Raw genomic sequence first — 20,205 nt, 5'->3', positions numbered from 1 at the left:
TGTGCTACTGAGGGTTCTGGCACTGGCTTCAATTTGGTCCTGACAGTTTCCAGCAACTTCTCTTCAGTCCTGACTTGTCAAGGATTATGCTGCAGATCGAAGGTGAATAGTCGTCTCTGTAGATTCATGAAGTTTGTATACTTGGTCCCCAGCTTGTGGTGCTGCTGGGAGGGGGTGTGCTGAAGCTTTAGGAGGTGGAGACTCACTGGAGGAAGTGCCCTAGCAGGAGCCAGAACAAACCTTTATTCCTTAAGTTGCCTCTGTAAGGTGTTTTATCACAACAGTCAGAGAAGCTAAGACACAGGTGGGGGACACTGTCAACTTGACAGGATCCAGAGTCGCCCTGAAGCAAGCCTCTGGGCGTGCCCCTGAGGGGTTATCTTGATTACCTTAATTTAGGAAAGGTGGGAAGGTGGGTAGAAGTGCCCTGTGTTTGGGGTCCCAGACTGAGTAGAAACAAGGAAGGGAGCTGATCTCTCCCACTGTCTCTGCTTCCTGGCCGTGGATACAGTGTGACCAGTTGCAGCAAGTGCCTGCTGCCACGTCTTCTCCACCATAGGTCTTCTCCATAGGTGGACGGTACACTGAACCTATGAGTCAACATAAGTCCTTCTCCCTAGAGTTGCTTCTGTGAGGGTTTTTTTTTTTATTGCAGGGGTGAGACACAGAGCTAATGGAGCCCATTTGCTTTATTGCTCCATCGGACAGCTTCCCCAGGCAGGGCTGCTTAACTCTCAGGCTGGAGTGGTAAATTCTAACGAGAAGACGAGAATAGACCCACTCCATTTCTCTGCGTCAGACCATCCTTGCGGATGTAGAAACGTGCTTTTAAATTGATAACACGAGTGATGTAAAATTCCCTGCATGTAATTATCAAATAAATACAGATATTGTCAGTAACTACAATTTCATGATTGCTTTGATATTTTCAACTCTTTCTTGGGTGCAGAGATTGAGCTGGTGTCCTCTCTAGCTCAGACTGGCCTGGCACTCACTGTGTGGCATAGGCTGGGTTCGAAACCCCAGTCCTTCCATACTAGGGTTGCACACGCACATCTCCGCACCCAGCCTTTGATGGGGGCTTTGGGGATTAACTCCGGTTCTTGTGCTTTCACGGACAGCACATGACTCACTGACTTTTCTTCTTGTCCCTAACCATATTTTTCATCCACAGTCTAGAAATGAGCACTTCCGGGCTAGCCTCCATAAAACACAGCTGTATCCTAAACACACCCATTCTACTCTATCTGCATCCATTTTGTGATGATCAAAAATTCATATTTAAAGGTGTGCCTAATTATCAAGGCACATGTTCTACCTGTATCTCTGTTACATTTTCTTCCCCTCGTCTTGTCGTGGTCCACATGTTCCTCTTCATTGTATTCATGAAGTTTCTGGACTCCTCCTTACAGCAAGTGTCTGTGGGTGGTTCTCTTGGAGTCTTCCCTTTCCCCCCTCCCGCTTGAGTGGTAGTCTGGAGTGGAAACCATGTTCTGGCTGGGTACTTCTCATCTTCAGACTTATGTTGATGCTACGGTGTGTCTTCTCGTGTTTGGTGTTGGGAGAATTTCAATGCTCTGCCAGGCTTTATCTCTTTGTAAGTAACTTAGCTTTTTCCTCCTCCTCATGAAATACCTTTTCAGAAGAAAATTACAGTTTGATCCATAGAAACTGCACGTGTTGCGAGGGGGGGGGGGGATGAGATGCACATAGTGTTGCAGTGGAGACAAGTGTCCTCATTGCCTCAAATGATTTTCTCAGTGACGAAAGCATTCACAGTTCTTCCTTCTAACTTCTTTGGTTTGGGTCTTTGCGGTTTTTGACAGGATCTCCTGTATCCAAGGTCTTGCACTTGCTATGTAGCTGAGTCTGACCTGGAGCTTCTGGTGTCCCTGCCTCCTGAGTTCTGGGATTTCAGGAGTGTGCCATCATCACACCTGGCATATGCAGTGGTGGAGATGGAACCCAGGGCTTTGTGCATGCTGGACGAGCCCTCTGCCAACTGATCCACAGGCTCTCATTGAGCCCTAAACTTAAACTCACTACGTAGCCAAGGATGACCTTGAACATCTAATGCTCCCTCCTCCACCTCCCAAGTGCTGGGATTACAGGAGTGTACCATCCTCTTGACAGCTTCTTAAAACTCAGTACTTACCACGACTGCTCAAAGCAGCACTAAGATTTATCCCTACTAAATACCTTAGTACCTTAGTACCCACAGACCATTCTTGTCTCATACCCCTTCCCACTGCTCTCCCCAGCCCTGGTAACTGGTTCTGCTCAGTTCTTCCAAGCCTGACATTTTCAGTCTCCATGAATGGATCCCGTGGCACTGGCTGCTCTGCATGGGGCTTATTTCATGTAACACTGCACCTCCAGGGCCAGGCTGCAAATCCCAGGCTTTCGTACTTTTTGTGGTGGAATAATGTTTTATTATGTACACATCCCACATTTTCTGTAACTGCTCATCACTGACAGGCCTTTGGGCTGACATTCTATTCTGTGGCTACAGAGAATAGTGACATAAGAACATGGGAGATGTCTCTTTGGCATACTGGTTTAATTTCGTGTATATTTATAGGCCAGATTACTAGACCATGTAGCAATTTTATTTTTGGGGAAATCTCCATGTAGTTTTTAAAAGCAACACCTAAATTCATTGAGATCCCCACTAATTACATATAAGTGCTTCTCTTTTCTCTACATCTTTGCTCACATTTGTTACTTTTCATTTTGGTAATAGTCACTGTAATTGGGATGAAGTGATATCTTGTTTGGCCTTTGATTTCCATTTTGATGATTCGTGAGGCTGAACATTTAAAAAAGATTTTATTTTTAAGTGTGTGTGTGTGTGTGTGTGTGTGTGTGTGTGTGTGTACAGAGTGCAGTTTCCTGTGGAATCCAGAAGAGGGCATTGGATCCCCTGGAGCAGGAGTTACACATGTTTGTGAGCCACTAGATGTAGGTGCTGGGAACTGAGCTCCAATCCTTTATAAGATCAACAAGTGCTCTTAACCAATGAACCATCTTTTGAGCCATTGTTCAGATGAAACTCCATGACTAAAAGCAACCTGGGGAAGATAGGATTTATTTTACCTTACTGCTTTTAAGTCCATCACAAGGGAAGACAGGTCAGGAACTCAGGACAGGAACTTGGAGGCAGAAACTGAAGTAGAGGCCAGGGAGGGGTGCTGCTTACTGACCTGCTCCTCATGGTTTGCTCAGCCTGATTTCTTCCAGGACCACTAGCCCAGGGGTGGTATTGCCCACAGTGAGCAGGGACCTCATGATTCACTCCTACATGAATCATCGATCAAGAAAATAAACTATAGGCTTTTCTGCAAGCCAATCTGGTGGGGCCATTTGATTCTAGCTTGTGTCAGGTTGATGCAAAACTGGCTAGCACAAGCCTTGACATTGTTTCTTCAATAATCGTTCTAACTGGGGTAAAATGATCTTACTGGGGTCTTGCTCTGCATCTCTCTGATGATTACTCACATTGAATATTTGCTTGTATACCCATTAACTGTATGCATGCTTTTGAGAAATGCCTGTTTGGGTACCCTGCCCATTTTAAAATCAGATTTTTTTATTGGCTTACTGTTCATTAAATTGTTTGAGTTCCCATGTGTTTTAGATTATCAGCCATCATCAGATGTACAGTCTCCAGATGTTTTCTCCCATCCAGTGGGCTATCTCCTCTCTCTGCTGAGTATTCCTTTTTATTTGTAAAAAGCCTTTCAGTTTGAAATAATCCCAGTTGTGGGGCATGCCTTTAATCCCAGCACTTGAGAGGCAGAGGCAGGTGGGTCTCTGTGAGTTTGATGACAACCTGGTCTACGAAGCGAATTCCAGAACCGCCAGAGCTGTTACACAGAGAAACGCTGTCCCAAGAAACAAAAACCAGAAAAAAAAATAGAAAAAAACATTCCTATGTTTTGCATCTATGTCCTGTAGTTCTGGTGTCTTATCAAAACCCGACCACAGAGATACAAAGCATTCTACGCCCGGGTTTTCTAATACTAGCCGCACAGTTTCAAGTTTATTATTTTGAGTTGGGTTTTGCATATGGTGGGAGATGGGGTTCTGGTTTCACTCTGCAGTTTTCCATCACCATTTTTTGAGGAAAGTTCCCCTGCTCTCATGTGTGTTTCGCATCTTTGTTGAAGATTGGTGCGCTGTAGGCGTGTGGGTTTTGTTCCACTGTCTCTGATCTGTTCCTCTGTCTACTGTTTTGATGACTGTTGTCTTCATTAGGGCTACTATGCCTGTGGTGAAACACAAACAGGGTCTTTTGGGGTACCAGCCCCCAGGCCCCTTCAGGGTCGAGCTAAGGTGTCACAGCCAGCGAGGGAAAAATTCTAAGGGTAAAGAAACAAATCTATTCACAGGCGATTTCTCCTCAGCATGTCTCTTTGTTCTCTCTCTTTTCTCCTGCCTCTGTTCTAATTCTTCTGTCCTAACTGTCTAATTTATTAGCTCTAATTCTCGGCCTCAGTTCTAATTCAGATTCTCTGTCCCCACCACCTTCTTCTTCCTCTTCCTCTTCTTCTTTTTCCTATTTCTGCTCATTTCTGCCAGCTTCTCCTTCTCTCTTTGTTCTACTCAGCTATATAGACCCACAGAATCTCACAGGCATTCACCTAAAGGTCACATACCATGTCTTCAGTAAATAATAAGAAATGGCATCTTTCCAGCAACTCACAGTGCAGTAAACCCAGATAGGGAGGAAAGAGCACTTTCTTCCACTTGGCTCCGAACTCGTGGGCTGCAAACCGCAGCCATGAAAGGAAAAGCCTTCCTTGTCACCTCATCGATAGAGGCAGCCTTATGGAACTAAGCTAATAAGAGAAATAAGGAGATCATGTGTTATAGCCTATACTTTTGAGGGCATAAAACGTCTTTAACGTTTTGTGGATAGTGGATATAAAGGCCAGATTTTCTCAACTGGAGACTGTTGTTTTACAAACATGTCCCCAGAGAGAGTGCAGCAGCAGCTGGAGCTGCCGGGGCGAGGGGCAGAGGAGCCCATACAGCACTTGGCAAGGCACAGTGACATTAAAAGCATCTCAAATCTTAAGATAACTTTTCCTGTCCAGTGTGTAACCCTCCCACAGAAAGAGAAGCTTGTAATGCCCTTTTGGGGGCTATAACGTTAGTTTATATTTTGTAGGTTATCCTAGCCAGACGGGGAACTTATCCCATGGTGTCTGAACAAAGGCCATAACTCTGAGGTTAGGAATCTGTGCAGAGTTAATTATTGTCTCTGCTACTGCAGCTAGGTTACTTTGCACTGTTTACCTTGGCTCAACAAATCCTACAGCTGGCTACATGTCCTAGTAAATAAGGTTGATTTCTTTTGGTGATAGTTTATCTTCAAATCCAATTAGCAAGGCACCTGGCTGTGGGAAACAGGTTTTTTGACTGTGTGACTGTTCTTACACATACCTAGGAGATGCTATCAATATATCCCAAAGGCATAGGGGAAATTGTGTCCAATGAATGAGCAAATAATGCTGAACTGTGGGAAGCATACCCCAAATTTCTGACAGATGGGAGTAAGCTACGGGAGAAATCTGCAGCCAGAAACAGCCAGTTCATTCATAAGGCAATAACTCCAATACACCTTACGTCTTGTTTTAATCCTCCAAGAGAATCCTTGATTCTGATGGGTTGACCTCATGACATGACGGCTGAATACGGACTGCATAATCTCAAAACCAAAGTAACTTGAGAAGGAAAGAGTTTACTTCACTCACAGTTCCATATAACAGTTTAATTATCAAAAGTAATGAAGGCAGGCACTCAATCAGGGTAGGAACCTGGGGGCAGGAGTTGAAGCAGAGGCCATGGAGGGTGCTGCTTGCTGGCTTGCTTGCTCAACCTGTTTATTCACTTATTTATTTGTTTATGTTTTATAAAACCAAGGACCATCAGTCTAGGGATGGCACCACCCACAATGGGCCCTCCCTCACCAATCACTAATTAAGAAAATGCCTTGCAAGCTTGCCTACGGCCTGATCTTGGGAAGGCACTTTCTTAACTGAGGTTCCCTCTTAACTGATGATGCTAGCTTGTATCAAGCTGACTTAAAACTAGCCAGTACAGTTATAACTTTGTGGTATACTTTGAAGTAGTCCAATATGGTGATGTTTACAGTTGTTTTCTTTTCACTGATGATTATGTCGCTGTCTGGTTTTATTCAATTATTTACTTTGATAGTTCCCTATGAATTTTACCATGATGTTCTGTGGAAATACGACTGATTTCACATGGACTTCATTGAAGCTGAAGATTGCTGTGGACAGTATGGACATTTAATAGTTTTCTCTCCTGCCTACAGACAGGGTCTGGCTTTCAGCCCTCCTGGATCTTCTTCCCTTTCTTTCCTAAGCATTTTATCCGTAACAGTGTAACAGTGTAGCCATTTTATCCTTTACAGTGTAACAGTGTAGCCATTTTTCATCTCTTTAACTTTTTTTTTTGAATTTTATTTTTGGTAACTTATAAATGCATTTGCTTTCTTGATTTCTTTTTCAGGTAATTTGTTATTGGCGTGTAGAAAAGATACTGATTTTATTACATTGATTTTACATCCTGCCGCTTTGCTGATTTTGTTATCGATATTAATTATTCTTAATTTGTTATTCTAATAGGTGTGTGCGTGCGCGCATGCACACAGACATGGCAATTTGATTTCTTCTTTTCTAACTCCAGTGTGTTGTATTTCTTTGTCTTGCTGGTTGCCCTGACTGAGACTTCTACCTCTCTGTTGGACAACAGTGATTAAAGTGCACATCTTCACCTCACCCCAGACCTTAGTAGGGATGTGTCCATCTCTGACACTCCACATGACGCTGTCCACAAGCTCTTACTATGCTTCTCTTGGAAGCTCTTTCTCCCGAGGTGAAACTCTTAGTACCACATACTCGTGAACGAATGTTTCTTCGTATTTCCTTTGAGAAAATAGCAACATCACAGTCTGTCTCTATCATCGAACATTTTATTTCATTAATTAATAAATTAATTTTTTATGGTGTTGGAGGTTGAGCCTAGGCCTTACTCACACATGCTAGGCAGGTGTTCTGTCTGTGAGCTACAACCCCCAGCCCCTTTCCAACTGTTCTTTTGAGGGAGGTTTTCACTGTGACACAGTCTGGCCAGGGATGCATGTGTTGCTGGGCAAGCCTTGTGCTTCTCCTGCCTCAGCCTCTGAACTAGCTGGGATTCCCATCGTAACCGGAGTGACTGTTCTGTACCTGTGCTGCATTATTACCTGTAACATCCTCACAGCTCCTCTGTGTTAGACCTGGTATTAACATCACCACGATGGTGGTCACTATAGTCCCCCAGTCTCAGGGCATCTGTGAAGTTGGCATTCACAGTGGCCCTGGGTAGTGGACTGTGTTCATCTAACTTTTGGATACTGGGCATGCTTTTCACAGAACTCTGCAATGCATTGTGGGATCTGTGGTGACTTTGATAATGGCGGTCATCACATAAGTGTGTGACATTTGGCCCATTCGTTACAGAAACATCGGATTCTGTAGTTATATAATTCTGTAGAATTTTGAAAAATGTACATCTAAATAAAATGATGATGCTATAGATTTTAGGAAAGGCAAATGTGGTGCCAATCTAGGAATTCAGGATGCTTTACTCATGGGTGAGAGTTATGATTGTGTGTGAAAGTAGGTGTGCAGATGTGTGTATACATATGTGTATACTTACTCTTGTGTATCTGCATGTGTCTGCAGGTGCATGTGCACATACATACATATGTGTGCATAGAAAAGTCGTTGATTTGGGGTGTCTTCCTCAGTTACTTTCTACCCCAGTTTTGAGAGAGGTTCTCTCATTGAACCTGGAACTCACAAATTCAACTCTGTTGGCTGTTCAGCAAGCCTCAAGGATCCTGTATCTCTGCATTCTCAGAACTGGGATTAAATGTACGTTCTGCCATGCTTGGCTTATCGTGCATGGATCTGGGGAACCAAACTCAGATCCTTGTACTTAGAAGGCTTTCACTCTAATGACTGAGCCATCACCCAGCCCTGATTGAGCCATCTCCCAGCCCAGAGAGCTGTGGTTGTGGTGGAGACCAAATGATCCATCAGCAGTGGTGGCCTAGCAGAATAGAGTTCTATCATTGCCCTTAGAACTCACACGGTTCAGATGGGGGCAGGTGGTCCTTCGGTGTATAAGAAAGCAGGCCAAACAAGCCATGAGGAACAAAGCCGTAAACAGCACTCTCCCTGTGACCTCTGCATAAGCTCTTGACTCCAGGCTCTTGTCCTGTTTGGGTTCCTGCCTTGACGCCCTCAGTGATGGACTGTGCTATAGAACTGTCAGCTGAAAGAAATCCTTTCCTCCACAAGCTACTTGGTCAGGGTGTTTTTATCACAGTAATAGAAACCTAACTAAGACAGAGGTTTAGCAGTGGTGAAAGTGTTGGCTGTATAGTGGCCATATTCTTCCTCCTCTTCCTCCTCTTCTCCTTCTCCTCCTCCTCCTCCTCCTCCTCCTCCTCCTTCTAAATTTAAGAACCTAGCTGGGCAAGTGGTGGTGTATGCCTTTGAGGCCAGCACTCAGAAGGCAGAGGCCAGCCTGGTCTATAGAGTTCCAGGACAGTCAAGGCTACACAGAGAGACCATGTATCAAAAAACCAAAAATAGTATTATTTAAGAACCTTTAGGAGTCTTTTACAGACCCAGGAATATGATGTTTGGGCGGAGGGGGAGCGTTCTTATTGAAAACATGCTTTAATAACATTAACATGAACATTTAAGATTTTCACATCTTACAGTGTATAAGGTATACGTCAATAAGAACTTTGAAGAAGATACATCTAAAGAAAATGGCAATGTTCACAGGTTTTATAAAAGTCAAGGATTCTGTCAATCTAGGCACTTGGGATATTTTCTATTAGATAAAAGTCTGGTTTAGGGTTTAAAAAACACATCACACCTAGAATTTAAATCATTTTTATTAAAATTATTTATTCTCTGTCTGAGAGAGAGAGAGAGAGCGAGAGCGAGAGAGAGAGAGAGAGAGAGAGAGAGCGAGAGAGAGCAAGAGCTTAGCGTTGTGAAAGTCAGAGGACAGTTTGCAGGAGTCTGTCACTGCTTCTGTCCTGTGGCTACCGGGGATTAAACTCAGGGCACAAGGCTTGGTGGCAGACATTTCTAACCACTAAGCCATCTCACCAGCCCCCTTCCCTTCAACTTAAAGGCACAATGTGATGTAAGAAGGTATATTGCTTCCCCAACCCCCTGACATCATTAATGCTTTTCTATTGCTCTCAGCTCCCAGGACTCATGAACTATTTTCTCCCTTTGCAGTACTTGGGATGCATAGAAGTTCTGCGCTCAATGAGGTCTCTGGACTTCAGTACAAGAACTCAGATTACCAGGTAAGCTCTCTTGAAAGTAGACTCCTGGGGTTGTATCTCTGAAAGGAAAGGATCACAGAAGTTTACATCCTAGGAGTTTCTAGAAGAAAGCCTGGTCCTTCTGACACTGGAGGCTGGTAATGGATTCAGGACTCACAGTGTGTTAAAATATAGTTGTACCTGTCTATGTGTGGAGAGATATGTCTCCTATCAGGAGCACCATAATGAACCCTTGATCCTTCTGGGGTCTTTTTATAACTAAGCTGCAAACATAATCATAATTAAGGGATAACTTGTATTTTCATATTTGTTTCCTCAATGTCAGAGCCACTAATTCAAGATCAGTACTAAAATTACCAAATTATATTCTTTCTGAAAAACAAATATCGAGACATCTAGAGTGAGTTTCCAATAGTGCATAGAGAGAACAAATTTCATAGGATTAGATGCAGAAATATTCATGGGGAAAATCATTTAGGAAGGAGGTTGATTTTTTAAAAATATTTTATTTTCAATTAAATATTTAATTAAATTTATTTTAGGTAGTACACAGAATATTGGGTTTCGTTATGACATCTTATTTGATTTTATTAATATTTTAGTATAGAGTACTGGACTTCACTATACTTTCACACACGTGTGCTAGTTTACTGTGTTCACATTCACCTCCTGCCATTCTTTTCTCTCTCTTTACTTTCCCCTTGTCCTCTTCTCTCGCCAAATAGTCTTTCTACTTTCATGTTGCATATATTTAGATTCTCATTCTACATGAGAGAAAGCATACAATTTTTGTTTTCTCCCCAGTTGCCCTTTCTTGTTCCACTTGCCCCTTTCCCTGGCATAATACCCCTTTCCATTTTCATCATACATACTCTCACACACAGAGACACACAGAGACACACAGACACACACACACACACACACACACACACTTCTGTTAGTCTGGCTTATTTCACTTAACACAGTGGTCTCTGGTTCCATATTTTTTCCCTAAAATCACATAATTTAAAATATTTTATATGTGTTTCCAAAATTCTAAGTGTCTCAGGGGCCGGGACTGAAAGACTTTTCCATGAAACAGTGTAGCAAAATATAGTTCCTGGAAGAGTCGAGCTGTCAGAAAAATGCTCATTTCCAGTCGTGCTGCAGAGGAGGACGACAGAGGCTGGAGGACGACAGAGGCTGTGACACAGTAGAGTTTCTGTAGCTGAGGCGGGGTGGGGAGGGTATCTGTTGCACTGATAGTTGTGAAACTGCTCAAACATCCTCCTCAGAAAATGATGCCTGGTTGCTTCATCCAGATTACTGTGTTATGCTTCTCGGAGTCAGGAAACCAAGTCTGAAGGCTTAAGTCCTCAAGTGGAGGCGTTAGCTATCATGTCTGCATCGCTGTCCTAAGTTCTGTAGTGATGTCTTTTCCTCCTCCCCGAAGCCATCTGTGGTCAAGAGTTGACATTTCTCTTCTCCCTAAAGCAACTTGAGACACAGGGTGGGAACACAGCAGTATTGGTGTTCTAAACCAAAGAAGGAGGGAATTGTGTTCGAAAGGGAACGCTTCTGGAAGGGAAGTCTGTTTCCTTGGCCACTCTCACTGCTGACAATTGCAAGGGCAATAGAAGGGTGAAGAGGCTTTTATCAGGGTGAGAGAGAAGGTGAGAGAGGCAGAGTGAGCTTCGCTTACAGGCTACGGTTCTTACGAGGGCTTCTGAGGGACTTGGTCATGGGGCTGGGGACTTTTCAGAAGTGTGGGTTAGGGTGGATAGCATCAGTGGTTAAGCCAGGAGGGGCAGGAACAGTATTTGTGGTGACTTTGGGGAAACAATCAGAGGAAGGAGAAACCCATTCATGCTGGAGTGGGGGCTGCCTTCAAGACAAAAGACAAGGCATCTTAGGCAGTGTTCTACTGCTGTGAAGAGACACCATGGCTGTGCTAAGACTTATAAAGGAAAATACTTAATTGGGGCTGCCTGACAATTTCAGAGGTTTAGTCCATTGTTGTCATGGCAGGAAGCATAGCCGCATGCAGGCAGGCATGTGCTGGAGGAGGAGCTGAGAGTTCTACATCTTGATCCACAGGCAGCAGAAAGAGAGAGACTGGGCCTGGCTTGAGCATTTGAAATCCTAAAGCTCACCTGAGTGACACACTTCCTCCAACGAGGTCACACCTGCTCCAACAAGGCCACATCTCCTAATCCCTCTCAAGTAGTACCACTCTCTAATGACCAAGCATTCAAGTATATGAACCTATGGGGGGCCATTTCTATGCAAACCACAATGGCCATGTACACTTTCTCTCACCGACAAGGTATACACTGTCGCATCCAGTGCAGAGTGATTGCCACTGCCGATGGATATGGGAACTGTGTTCGAAGCTCACATTCTCCTGTGTGGTGATTGTTTTTAAAGGAATAAAGTCGACTACAATCATTTCCACTGGGTTCCCTCTTTGGACTGCTGAGGCCTTTTTGTGCCAGGATGTATTTGTTAAGTTCTGCCATCTGCTGTGCTACTGGGCAATGTGGGCTCTCTGCTCTGCCCAGCTGCCCAGTGTTGAGCAAGATGACATAAAATGGCTGAGGGTCATTTAAGGGATGCTGACTGAGCCCTGCTTCTCTGAGATGGCAGTAAGGGGAGCTGGGAGGACATAAGTAAATGATTACTATTTTCTCTTGAGTGAGGACTTTCTTTAGGGACCTGTGGGTGGAATCTAAGAGGACAGAAGCACTCACACCACAAAAGAAATCAGGGGGAGCCAGCACTGGTAGGGGTGGAGGTTGGATGACTTTCTCCAGTCCCATCTCACTGTATAAAAATGCTCCAGTGCAGTAGGGCAAGAGGACCGTCAATCCTGGACTCAGAAAAGGTGGGGCTACATTCTGGTTGCAGCAGCATTGCCTTAGGTTTCAACGTAACTTGAAAGTTACATTGTTGCTCTCTGTGATGTTCTCTATCCCTGCGTCCTCTCTACTATCTGGCATGTTTCTTACTGAAGTTAGTTCCTGGAGTGCATTCGCACGAAACAACTTGATACATCAACACTAAAAAGAAGTTGTGTGCATCTAGAGGAATGCTCTGCCCTGCCTTGTAGATTCAGCGCGGTGTGGGGCTTTAAAGGCCTCAGTAGTAACTAGGTGTTCCCTGTGCCTGCCTCTCTAATGAAATACTTCCTCCAGACTTCATATAGCAAAGGTATTCTTGGGAGGTTTCAGGGAAACATAATATGGTCAGATTATACAGATATCAGGTGAGCTTGTTTCTAAAAGTATTTCCATCGTGATATTTATTTAATTAAGTCCTTTCTTGTAAGCAATAACCTCTAAGCATTTGTTTTTACTTCATTTTAAAACATAACTTAAAATTCTTACCCATACATTATCTCGAGGCACTGACAGTGGCATCACAGGGCTTTTCAAGACAGGGTTAGTTTCGTCCTGTTCCATGGCAACTGAGCTTGTTTATTGTTTTCTTTTCAGCAGTAGTAGGCATGAATTTCCAACCAAAAGATGACTTTTAACTGTTTTCCAATTAAAACAGAACTTTTAAAATGTACATTTAATTGCTTCTAGACTTAGTGGCTCAGTGGCTGTCAAAAATCCTATATTCCTGACATCTTGGTTTAGGGGACTTGGTGATAGTTCAATCTAATATCTGCCCACTGTGCTGAGAAGATGGCCTGGTTGCAGGGCCTGTCTCTGCCAAGCCAATTCTTACACGAATATTGAGCTTGTTTTGGATTTGGACACCAAGTAAGAAAGGGACCAGAATAATGTCTGTAGATTATACAGGACAAAGCCTGGTCATAGGGGCTCCTGTTGGAGTTTATTTAGTCTGATTGCTAGGATTTTTTTTATCACAGTGGACAGAGGACTACAAGTGACCGCCAACAGTGTGAGAGGCAGCAAAACTGTGAGAGGTGTTGCTTCCCCCAGACCCCCGTGTTGATGGATGTACAGCGGAACTAAGGACCTCGGGGCTTGTGGAAGTTTGTGGGAGAATCTGCGGAGGCCACTGCTTCCCACAGGGCTCCTTCTCAGCAGGCTCAGAGCTCACAAGTCCTGCACCCTCCTCTAAACTGCCTGTCCAGGGCAGTTTAGAATGAGGCAGGTCTCCCCCATTTACCATATTTGTGGATAAGAAGTGCATTTGCAGTGTCAAAGGGGCAACGCAGAAGCTCCACTGTAGCAGGCAGTGAAACTTGAATTGTTTCTAGGTTTCTAAAACTCACTCAGCAAGCGAATGACCTCACTTCCTTCCACTCCCAACAACTGTGATGCGATCTCTGCCTGCTCTGCAGGACCCTCAAAGAACTCAAGGACTGAGGATGGGAACCAGGACTGATGTCACCTGGTTCCTAACTGGAGGTCCATCAGAGGCCTCCACATTTATCTAAATGAGGCTGTTAGGTTTTCACACTGGCCACCATGACCACAAAGATGGGGCACTGGCCCTGGCCTCAAGGCTGATGTCAAAGCTGTGATCCCTCATGTATACTGCTAGAACTGCATAACAGTATTTCCTGGGTCAGGGGACCCTGACCTCATCTGGTGAGGACTCTTTAGGCAGGTGCTATGGAGTCTGGGCTTGAGCTCATGCATGATATGGCTTGAGTCTTCTTAGAATAGCCCTACTGGCTGAAATTTGTAAGGAGACAAGAAATGTCCTTGGTCAGGATTGTGTTCATTTCTGTCTGTCACTGGAGGTCCCCACCAAAGCCAATTTTTGGACAGTGGAAAGCTATGAATATCTACATTGTACAATTAAATTCAGAGTTCCCAGAGAGGCGGCACTTCCCCAGCCAAAGCACAAAGGTCCGACTGATGTTTAATCTTGATGGTCAGTTTCAGTCATTGTTCAAAAGTCATGCCCTAAATGCACAACGTGCCAAGAGTGTCTGCTTAGGCCCCAAGCCAGACACACAGGCAGCCGATCGAGGAGTGGTCACTCACCCGAAGCAAGTGTCTCCCTTCTTTCCTCATTCCTCACACACATCCGGGGTGTGATGGTTCATTTTCATTTTCAAATCGATGGGATTTAGAATCACCATGGAAACACATCTCTGGAGGAGACAATGAGAACATTTCCAGGTAGGTTTAACTGAGCAGGAAGACCTACCCTGAACATAGGCAGCACAATTCCATGGCTTGTGGTCCCAGGCCGAATGAAAAGGAGATTGATCTGAGCACCAGAGTTCTTCTCTCTCTGCTTCTCGGCTGTGGCTGCGGTGTGACCAGCTATTGCATACGTGCTAACTTCACCGCAGTGGGCTGTGCTGTACCCCTTCCTAAACCACAAGCCCAAACAAATCTCACCTCCTAAAATTGGTTCTAGTTAGGTGTTTGGTTAGAGCAATGATAGTGTATCTTTTTAAGAATAATCACAGAAGTCACACATGGCTTTCTGGTCACGAAGGATCCCAGTCCACTCCCTGCAAGACTGGGAAGAATCTTAACTGTCCAGTTTGTTTCCTTTCTGGACCCTGTGCACTTTTGCCCTCAGTCACGTGCAGCTTGTTGGGGTCTTGAATGAGTTGCAGGTGACTGGTGAAACGTTTGGGGCCCAGGATGAGCCTGTATCTCTGAACTCTGGAAAGGGAAACCATTAGATGCATTTTAGGTTCTTAGCATCCCTTATTTAAATGAGCCCACAGACTCCTGTCAGGTCCAGAGTTTTGCATGTGGCTATCAACAGATACCACATGTGATGTAGGATGTCCTTCTGGATATGTGTTGTAGCCCCATGTTGGGTGCCAGATGTAGCTAGCTGTATCTCCTTCTCACTGGTCCGCAGACTGGTTTTTCTCCACCCGCTTGTTCCTGAAGCCACTTATTAAATAACCATTTGGAGGTTTAATATCAGTTACAATTGTTTGGCTAATATGTTAGACTTCTTACTGGCTAGCTCTAACTATTAAATTAACTTGTTTTTATTAATCTGTCTATTGTCATGAGGCTGTGGCTTACAGGGGCAGCACATTACCCTTTCAGCAGCAATATGGCATCTCCTTTGACTCCGCCTAGCCCCTCTCTCTCTCTGTCTCTGTTTGGATTTCCCACTTGATTTTACTCTGTTAAGCCATTGGCCAAAATAGCTTTATTCATTAAACAATAAAAGTAACAACACATAATCAGAAGGACATCCTACATCACACATGGGCTTTGCGATGGCCCCAGTCCTGTGCACACAGGAATTTTGCTTTGGAACGGGGAGATTCAGAGAATCTCCACTCTGGTAAAAAACTGTAGAAGCAAGCATCTTTCTTCTTGTTCTCTCTGTCCTTGCTCAGGGTACTGGCTGGGGTCTCAGAGACCTTCCTCTGGGTGCTAATGTATGTCTGTGGGTGTTTGAAGTCCTGTCCCTGGGTGTGGCACCAAAAATCTGCAGTAAAGCCATCTAAAGATACACGGTCAGCCATGATTGACAGATCTGGTGGCAAGCTGGGCCATAGAGTCTTCTCATGTAAGGGCCATGGCTTAGAACACATGGTGTTGATCTGAGAGAGAGGCCCTTGCTAGTTACAGGGATTTGAATGTGAACCAAGAGCAAGGAAGCCCTGACCATGTGAAAAGGGAGCAGAGGCCTGGATGGTGTTTCTGAGAGTGGCAGTTCTCTGTGTGTGTGTGGTGGTGGTGGTGGTGGGTGTAGCCACTTCTATCTGCCCCTTTATGCACCTGCTCTCTTCACAAGCGCTCCTGTGTGGGCGTGGCTTCTTCACTCCCGCCCCCGTGTGGGCGTGGCTTCCTCACTCCCGCCCCTGTGTGGGTGTGACTTCTTCACATCTGCCTCCATGGGGGCAGTTCCTCTCCAGCTGAAGGAGGAAGTGCTGGACCAGACCCCAGCGTGGTGCTGCCACTCCATCTTCCAAGATGTCACCTGTAAAGCTCAGGCTCTGGGTGCTCACCTTCTCTCACTCCAGGTAAAACTGTTACTCCATTCACTTCAGATCTGTGAGTCTGGGCACTTTCATCCCCATATCCCATCCCACCTCTCCACCTTCACTTTGCCGCTTCTCATCCCTGCACACCTGGGGGGCAGGATCGGGGCTGGCTGCACACCAGCCGTCCCGACCTGAGGGCTCACCCCACTCGTGATGTGCTCTGTTACCTGCAGCTGCCTCTCATTATTTCTGTCTCATGGGCATCAACTCACAGACTCATTTGGGTCCCAAACAGTCAGGGTGTTTTAGTAGAGGGGCACATTTACTAACAAGAGATTTATGTTGTTTGCAGTGGGTTCAAGTGTCGTCCTCGCCAGGAGTAGGTTTGCGCATGGAAGACGGAGGACAGGAAGAAGGGCAGGTAAGGCCCGGACCTGTGGGGACCTTGGGGCTTATGTGGTTCCATGACACCTCTGGGAGGTGGTGAACATCGTTTATTCAGGCCTCCTGTTAACTATTTTCTCTTGGAGGTGAATGGCACCAACTCAGTTACGTGAACAGGATTTTCCACAGGGGCTTTGTGTCCCCAAAGCCATGGTGACAGGGCCTTAGCTGGGTTAGGGTGACTTTCTCATTTGAGAAACACGGGGTGAGGAAATGCTAGGGTGTCTTGCCTTCATAAATACAACACACAAACATGTTATGCTATGTACTTGGATACCCATCACGGTATAGCTGATGGAGGGGACCCCTGTTCACCTGCTCCCCTAGGTCCGAGAAGGACTCACACTTGACCCTAATAAGTAGACTAGTCTGTTCCTGCATCCCAGATCTCTCAGTTCACTACAAATCAAACAAGTCCCATGTTGATTGCAGTGAGCTGAGCCAGAGAAAGGAGCAAGTCTATTTTTATAGCTTCTCTGGAGCTCAGAATAAGGAGAGAGAGCACCATGAACTGGCCCTCTCTGCCTCCGGATACTCAGGCGCCTCAGAATGGCTGTCCTTGGATTTGAGCCCTACCTGCTCATTCTATATGGGCTTGTTCTAAGATGTGCTTCCAGCCTGGGTCTCACAACATTCCTGAGGGCAAGAAGACACAGGGAGGACTTGGTGCTTCCATGTTTGATGTGATTCTCCAAATCCCTTGTGTGTGTGTGTGTGTGTGTGTGTGTGTGTGTGTGCCCTACATTTGGAATAAAACTCAGTTGGCACTGGTACACTGGCCCTAAGCAGCGAGAATACTCGTGTTCCCTGGTCTCCCATTTATTAGTATTTGCACTAAAGTGTGTGCCAAGCCCAGGGAGTGCGGTGGAGGGCCTCTGGGGTCCAGAGTTAGGGGCAATGGGTTATATATGTACTCATGAAGGTGAGAAGATGCTGATTTGGGAATGTGGAAGAGAGCTTCTCCTTGATGGAGTTGAGTCCAGGAGCACTTCTCAGAAGAGGGAGCTGTGAACACTGACGAGTTTCTCCTCCTGTCTCACTGAAGAGAGAACATGGCGGCAGTTGTTTGAACCTGGTTGGATGGGGACAGGTTCACTCGTCAAACCACCCTCATTGGCTACACAGGATTGTGCTAATCCATACCAGGCAGAACTTCCAGTTGGTAGTGAGAATGTGAATCAGCTCCAGAAACCAGGGTACACTGCATCTGGAGTGCCCTATACTACCAGATTCTTCTTATTTGTGAAAGTTAGGAAATACATTACTGTGTGGCAATGTCTAGTAGAATCGTGGCAGAGTAAGGACCCACAAGATGTTACCTTGATTGGACCTGTAGCTGCATGTGCTTATAATAGGCATACTTCCCTCAAATCACCAAAAGATTCCAAGCTGTAGTATGGCAAGGCTCTTAGGAGACTAACCAATAGTCCCATGGAAGCCGAGTCATGGAGTTCCCCTACGATGTCCAGGCAGTTTGGCTGACTAAAAGATCCTTTCCCTAGCAATTCTTACTGCTTATATAACCTTAGGGTGGGGTAAGTGTTGTTTACTTCTCACTCCTTATGAGCCTCCCTCCCACCTCCAGAGCAAACCATTCTATGGTGTACATGTGTGGGTGGAACAGGATCCCTGGACTGACCTGGGTGTTGGCATCTGAGTGAGCTTGCACTGCTAGACCAGAAAAGGAAGAGTAGCTGGGACATGTTCATGCAGAGAAAGGGTGAAGCCCATCAGAGCAGCTAGACTTTGAAGGTTGTACCCATTCCTGGTTCTGGCCTATTGCCTTGGCAGCATTGCGAAGAATCTCTGGCATGCATTCCTGATACCATGAGTTTTTCCCAGGTCATCTCTGTTATAATGGACTGCAGAGTGGTTTTGTGTGTGCGTGTGTGTGTGTGTGTGTGTGTGTGTGTGTGTGAGAGAGAGAGAGAGAGAGACAGACAGAGACAGAGACAGAGAGAGACACAGAGAGAGACACAGAGAGAGACACAGAGAGAGACAGAGAGAGAGAAGCAAGAAGAACAAGGGTCACAGTCATTTTCAAGGGCATGCTCCTACTGATCTAAGGCCCTCTAAGAGGCCTACCTCCTAATGTTTGACACCAGGTTGGATAGAACCAAATTGAGAACCAAACACAGTGCCTTGGGGGACTTCGAGATGCAAACAGTAGCAATGGATTGGTGTCAGGTTGTGCCCAAGGGCCTCTGTGCCTTAGCTCCAGATGATGACAAGGTACCATGGGACTCTATTTGCTTTCTGCTGAAAGGCACCAGAAGGATGGAACTCCTGACCTTGGGTTCCAGTTTAAAAAGGAATTGAGGGTGTGGGGATGATTCATTGAAGAAAATTGCTTATCTCACAAGCCTGACAAGTGGAGTGTGGGTCTCCAGAAGTCACATAAACAGGGATGTGGTGGTGGGCAATACCAGCGTTACTCCAGCCACATAGCAAGCACAGGTACAAGACTCCTAGAAGTGCAGGCAAGCTAGCCTGGAGTGGAGAGGGCTTCAGGGGTGCTAAGTTGGAAAGCCAGAACTGACTCCCAAAAGTCAAAAGTTGTTCTCTGACCTCCACATGTGCACTGCGGCATATGTGTTCCAGCACGCACACGCACACGCACACACACACACACACAAAGAGGGGGGAAGAACAAGTAAGTAAATACATCAAAGGAAGCAGTCTGGACAGAGCAGGGACACAGAGGCTGTAGGCTCTCTGCTTGGGACTCAGACCCCACAGACCCCCTTCGTTTCTAGAACACTCTTTTTCAAATTCAGGCCCACATTGCAGTCACACGTGTAACAGAAGGAATGAGGTGAACCACATGAACTTCAGCTTCTAACATGTGTCGAGGTCCAGATAATGTTCAGGAACCCACTTTGGGAAGTACTATTCTATATTCTATGGAAAACTATTTTTTGTTAATTCTTTGGGAAGTATGTTTTTAACTTCAGAACCATTTGCAGTGACTGTCCATGAAACCACAGCTTTGGAAATGAGTTCACTTTTCCCCAACAGAGCCCACTCATCCAGGGATTTTAAAAATGGAGATCACAGAGGACTTGGTGGCTGAACCTGGTTTAAATAGCATCCGTAGCACAGATCCGTGGCTCCCTCCCCATGCTCTCTGTAAGGACCATCTGGCATGGTGTGTATTTATAATCCTCATGCCAGAAGCACATTTGTGTCACGGTGTACCTCTCTGACTGCTCATTTTCTGCCTTTGAGTGCAAGAATCTCCCAAATAGATGATTCCAGAAGGATCCCTCAGTTCTTGTCGGAGGCAGCCTTTCGAGCATGTTTGGGAGCCAGGAAGTCTGGGCTCAGCAGAGTGACCCTGCACTCTTGGTGTTAGTTCGTCGTGTTTCACAGGTCCCTCAGCACTGCAGTGTGACTGTGGTAGTATCCCTTCCTATGTAGGATCGGGAATCCACGGAGCTGATGTCTGAAAAGCATTTAGTTAGCTTCTAGTACAGAGAAAAGCTCAGTCAGCTTG

At 45.4% G+C, this 20,205-nt stretch overlaps 1 protein-coding gene across 1 annotated transcript in view; it reads left to right on the top strand.

The window, feature by feature from the left end:
• Positions 1 to 20,205, top strand: part of Shc3 (SHC adaptor protein 3) — a 133,359-nt gene that overhangs the window by 39,074 nt on the left and 74,080 nt on the right. The window contains exon 2 of the mRNA XM_048447578.3: positions 9,342 to 9,412. Coding sequence (XP_048303535.2) covers positions 9,342 to 9,412 — 71 coding nt within the window. The remainder of the gene's footprint in view (positions 1 to 9,341; positions 9,413 to 20,205) is intronic.

Source organism: Myodes glareolus, chromosome 14 (assembly GCF_982192425.1).
Source record: "Myodes glareolus chromosome 14, mMyoGla1.1, whole genome shotgun sequence".
Classification (NCBI taxonomy): domain Eukaryota; kingdom Metazoa; phylum Chordata; class Mammalia; order Rodentia; family Cricetidae; genus Myodes; species Myodes glareolus.
This window is presented reverse-complemented; position numbering and strand designations above follow the sequence as displayed.